A 4188-nucleotide genomic window follows, 5' to 3' on the forward strand; every position below is an offset into this window, starting at 1 on the left:
CAGGGAACTGGAGTCTGGGGAACAGCGCCCCACGATTCCTGCCCGATCAGGCCAAGCAGGCATCTTTGCTAAGCTGGCACTCACCATGAGTTGGCGCCTCTATCCTGTGGGGAGTGAGAATAAGAATGCTGGCCCTATCTAGCTCGTAGGAATTTCTGGCCCCAAACCGCTTTACTTGGAGTAAGCTGAGACCAAGAGAGCTAAACTGACTTACACCTGTAAGCATTGGACGAAACATTTGAATCTCCATCTTCCAATCCTTTTCGTCATGCCATGCTGAACTCAGCACCCTCTCAGGTTCCTACTTTAGAGAAGCGGAAACAAGCCAAGAGAGATGAAGGGACTTAGGATAGCAAGTGGCCAAGCCAGGGTCCGAACCCCTTGTCCAATTCCTTCCACTCAGCTCTTGGATGATTTTAATGCGTTTTGCAGACCAGCCAGAGATAAAGGTTCGGATAGTAGTCAAGTATTAAGTGCCTCCTGTGTGACTGCTGGGATACAAGGTCGGAAAAATGAAAGGAGTTACTGCTCTCTGGCAGCTTGCTTACATCCTAGGGGTGTACCTTCAAAAAAGTCGTTACACAATCAATGCAAAATAAGGACAAGGCAATGTTTGAGGAGGAGGCAACAACCAGTAGCCGGGGCATCAAAACAGATTCATTCTATGTGTAGTGAGTCTTGCGAAAGATAACCCTCGTCAATGCTAGCTGGGCACAAGCCCAGAGAATGACACCCGCGGGAGTCTGCCCACCTCCAGATGTACGCCCAGCCTCCACCCAAAAGGAACCTCTTAGTCTCCCAAGCTTACATTGTTCCCCTGAGGCATCCCTGCACACACAAGTGAGGCAGAGAGTACCCCGGAGCTTGCTTCTGCCCCAATAAAAGTGCTCTCTAGTGTCTTCCGGTCACTTGTCAGTCTTCGGTCTAACTGCTTGACCGGTGTTGGGCATCGGGATACAGGACCCTTTCGTGCCCTCTTGCCAGTCCCTATCCTGGAAATGCTCTCCCCAAGGCCTGAGCGCCCATCCCTGGCACCCTTTCTGTCTCTACTCCAGTTCCGGAGACCCAGTCTCAGCTGGAGCCCGCTACTCTCTTAGCCCCGCCCCTGTCCCGGCCCTCTAGGAAAACCCGGAAAAGCGGAATCCTCCTCCCCCCTGGCCGCCTCGCCACGACTCAGCGCCCCCTCACTGGGCATGCTCACTAAGGCTAGGCAGCTTTAGGGCTGGAAGTAGGAAGCTCGAGCACTCCCGGGGCTGCTAGGGAGGGAGGTGCGGACCGCGGGGTTGCTGGAGGAAGGAGGCAGGCACCACGGGGACTCATGCACCACGCGCTCGGGGCTGGGGCGCAATTAGCAGCCGCCTCCGCAGCCTGCAGCCGTCCCTGCCTTTGCTGCCACCGCCAGTGCCAGAGTCTGTGCCCCCCCTCCTCGCAGAGCGGCTGAGAAGGAGCAGCAGCCCCAGCGGCAGCAGCAGCCCTAGTCCCGGCCGCAGTCCGTGCCCGGCCGATCGCCCGCTCCTCCGCCTGCCCGGGCATTGTCCCTGCGTCCGCCGCCGGCAGCTTGCACCCAGTGTTCCAGCCGCCGCCGCCGCCTGAATGCAGGGCACGGAGCCCGAGTGAAGCCTTGCCGGGGTGGGCGACCGCCCCCCCACCCCCTCCCCAGCCTCTGGGGGGGTTTCTTTGCCTTCTGCCCCGCGTTTCCCTCCTCCCCCGCTACTCCTAGGAGAGGGCAGGAGGCAGCAGCCGAGCCGGCCCCACGCCGTGCCCCTGTGCCCCCACGCCCCCCGGGGGGCCCAGGCCGGAGGGAGGCCGAGAGCGCGAGAGACTCTCGGGGAGGGAGGGGGGGCGGGGGTGAGAAGCCATGCGAGAGTACAAAGTGGTGGTGCTGGGCTCGGGCGGAGTGGGCAAGTCGGCCCTCACCGTGCAGTTCGTGACCGGCTCCTTCATCGAGAAGTACGACCCCACCATCGAGGACTTCTACCGCAAGGAAATCGAGGTGGACTCGTCGCCGTCGGTGCTGGAGATCCTGGACACGGCGGGCACCGAGCAGTTCGCGTCCATGCGGGACCTGTACATCAAAAACGGCCAGGGCTTCATCCTCGTCTACAGCCTAGTCAACCAGCAGAGTTTCCAGGACATCAAGCCCATGCGCGACCAGATCATCCGCGTCAAGAGGTACGAACGCGTGCCCATGATTCTAGTGGGCAACAAGGTGGACCTGGAGGGCGAGCGCGAGGTCTCCTTCGGGGAGGGCAAGGCCCTGGCCGAAGAGTGGAGTTGCCCCTTTCTCGAGACATCGGCCAAAAATAAAGCCTCGGTGGACGAGCTGTTCGCCGAGATCGTCCGCCAGATGAACTATGCGGCTCAGCCCAACGGGGACGACCAGTGCTGCTCCTCCTGCGTGATTCTCTGAGAAAAAGAAAGGGGGGAGGGCGGCTTCTTCCTTCGGGCTTGGGCTCTGCTTTGAATTTTTATTGGTTTCTTTTTTTTTTTTTAAGAAAAAAGCGAAAGCAAACACCATACTTCTTGCTCAATGTGATCTTTATTATTATTTTTAAGATTGGAAACAACTTTGCATCGTACAAGGTGTGTTCCAGGTGGGGGCTCGTGGCTATTTCCACAGCAGCTGACGGGCCTCAGTGCTCAGTGTCATGGGGGTAGGGGGGTTGTCTTGTATTTAACATCTGAAACCTGGGTGGAAATGTGGCGCTTTCCAAGCATGTACATTCCTCTCGTGGATTTCTTTGATCGTTGCCTGTTTCCCCACTTAAAGCAGCCGTTAGAGCTGTATTGGCAACTTGACACCAGGAAAAAAAAATAAAGTTTCAATCTGGGAGGGAAGGGGTGGTGGGAGCAGGAGGAGGATGGGAGAGAAGAAAGGCTTGTCAACAACCCGATTTCCAATTCGAAGATTTAAGTACCTGGACAGGGGAAGGAAGTGCAGGAAAAGGCTGTGAAGAATTGAAAAGAGAGGAAGAGACCCCGTTTCCAGGCATGTGTGGATGTGCTGGAAGCAAGGGGTTGGCTGCCTTCTTTGCCAGCCTGGGAGTGCAACCCTGGGACTGATTAGGACTCTGAGGATTTCTATGCAAAGTTGGATTATTGTTACAGTGTATCCAATCTGAAGTATTGCACAACTTAACTGGGACTGTTTACACTGATGCCAATACAGTGTGGGGTGCCAGAAAGTGTCTGCTGATATTTGTGGAAAAAAAATCTATTTTGTTTACCTACTGTATCAAATGGGAGTCTGGGGGAGAGCGGTAGTGTTTTTGTTTTTGTTTTTTTAATTTTTATCAGCTGTGAAAAATATTACAAATCTGCACATTTTTCCCCCATGGGGTGGTTTGTTCATTTTACTTTGTTTGGGTTTAGGGTTTCCTTTTGGTTGGCAATAACTGATTTTGATGACCAGATCTTTAAAGTACAGTACAAAGACTTCCTCAAATGTGATTCAGGGCCAACAGCGACCCTGGGTCTAGAGTGCCTTCAAAACTCAGCTGTTCCAGCCGGTGCCAACCTGTGAAAGTTCCACAAAATCCCATTATCTGCTATGACTCCCCAAAGTACTTAACAGTTTCCTTTCAGTAATCATTCTGAGCAAGCCAGGACAAAAGGGCCTGTTGTTCATGGAATTGATTTTGATTTCTTTTGGAGCCTTTTATGTCTTATTTCCATGTCTTACAAGTACTTCTGGCTTCATCTTATTTAAATTTTTGGGTATTTAGTGCCCCTTTCTCTCCCTTCCCTTCCCTTCCCCTTTATTTTTTCTGTTGTAGGATTTTCCTCCAGCCGAGAGCAAAATTTTTAATGTTGTGATGTACCCAGAAGATTCTAACTAATTGTAATTTTAATTCCAGACCTAAGTTTAATGGTTGTCTATTCATTTAAAGACTTTTAATACAAATACCATTTTTTAAAAAATGCAAACTCAAAATTCCTGTTTGTGTTTTTGTTTGATTTGGTTTTTATGCGTTGTATGAATTCATGAGCTGTCCTTGCTGATATAGGAACAATCATGGCAGGGAGTGACTTAATCTGAAAGTGTTTTATCAGGGCCTGAGGATAGATGGAAGTACTTTGGTGGAGAAATGGGTGGGGTTCTGAGGATCATAAACTGACTGTGGAATGTTGCCTCTGATACTTAAGACTTGGGAAAAACCAGGATGACAAAGTCCTGAGTGGTGGGTT

General features: G+C 52.2%; 1 protein-coding gene across 1 annotated transcript; it reads left to right on the forward strand.

Annotated features, from left to right (window-relative positions):
* Positions 1-1155: 1155 nt before the first annotated feature.
* On the forward strand, positions 1156-3934 carry RAP2B (RAP2B, member of RAS oncogene family). Its single transcript, XM_007502348.3, has one exon. It carries the CDS (start codon positions 1859-1861, stop codon positions 2408-2410), a length of 552 nt encoding a protein of 183 aa, XP_007502410.1. The 5' UTR covers positions 1156-1858; the 3' UTR covers positions 2411-3934.
* Positions 3935-4188: the final 254 nt, after the last annotated feature.

The sequence above is a fragment of the Monodelphis domestica genome, chromosome 8 (assembly GCF_027887165.1).
Source record: "Monodelphis domestica isolate mMonDom1 chromosome 8, mMonDom1.pri, whole genome shotgun sequence".
Classification (NCBI taxonomy): domain Eukaryota; kingdom Metazoa; phylum Chordata; class Mammalia; order Didelphimorphia; family Didelphidae; genus Monodelphis; species Monodelphis domestica.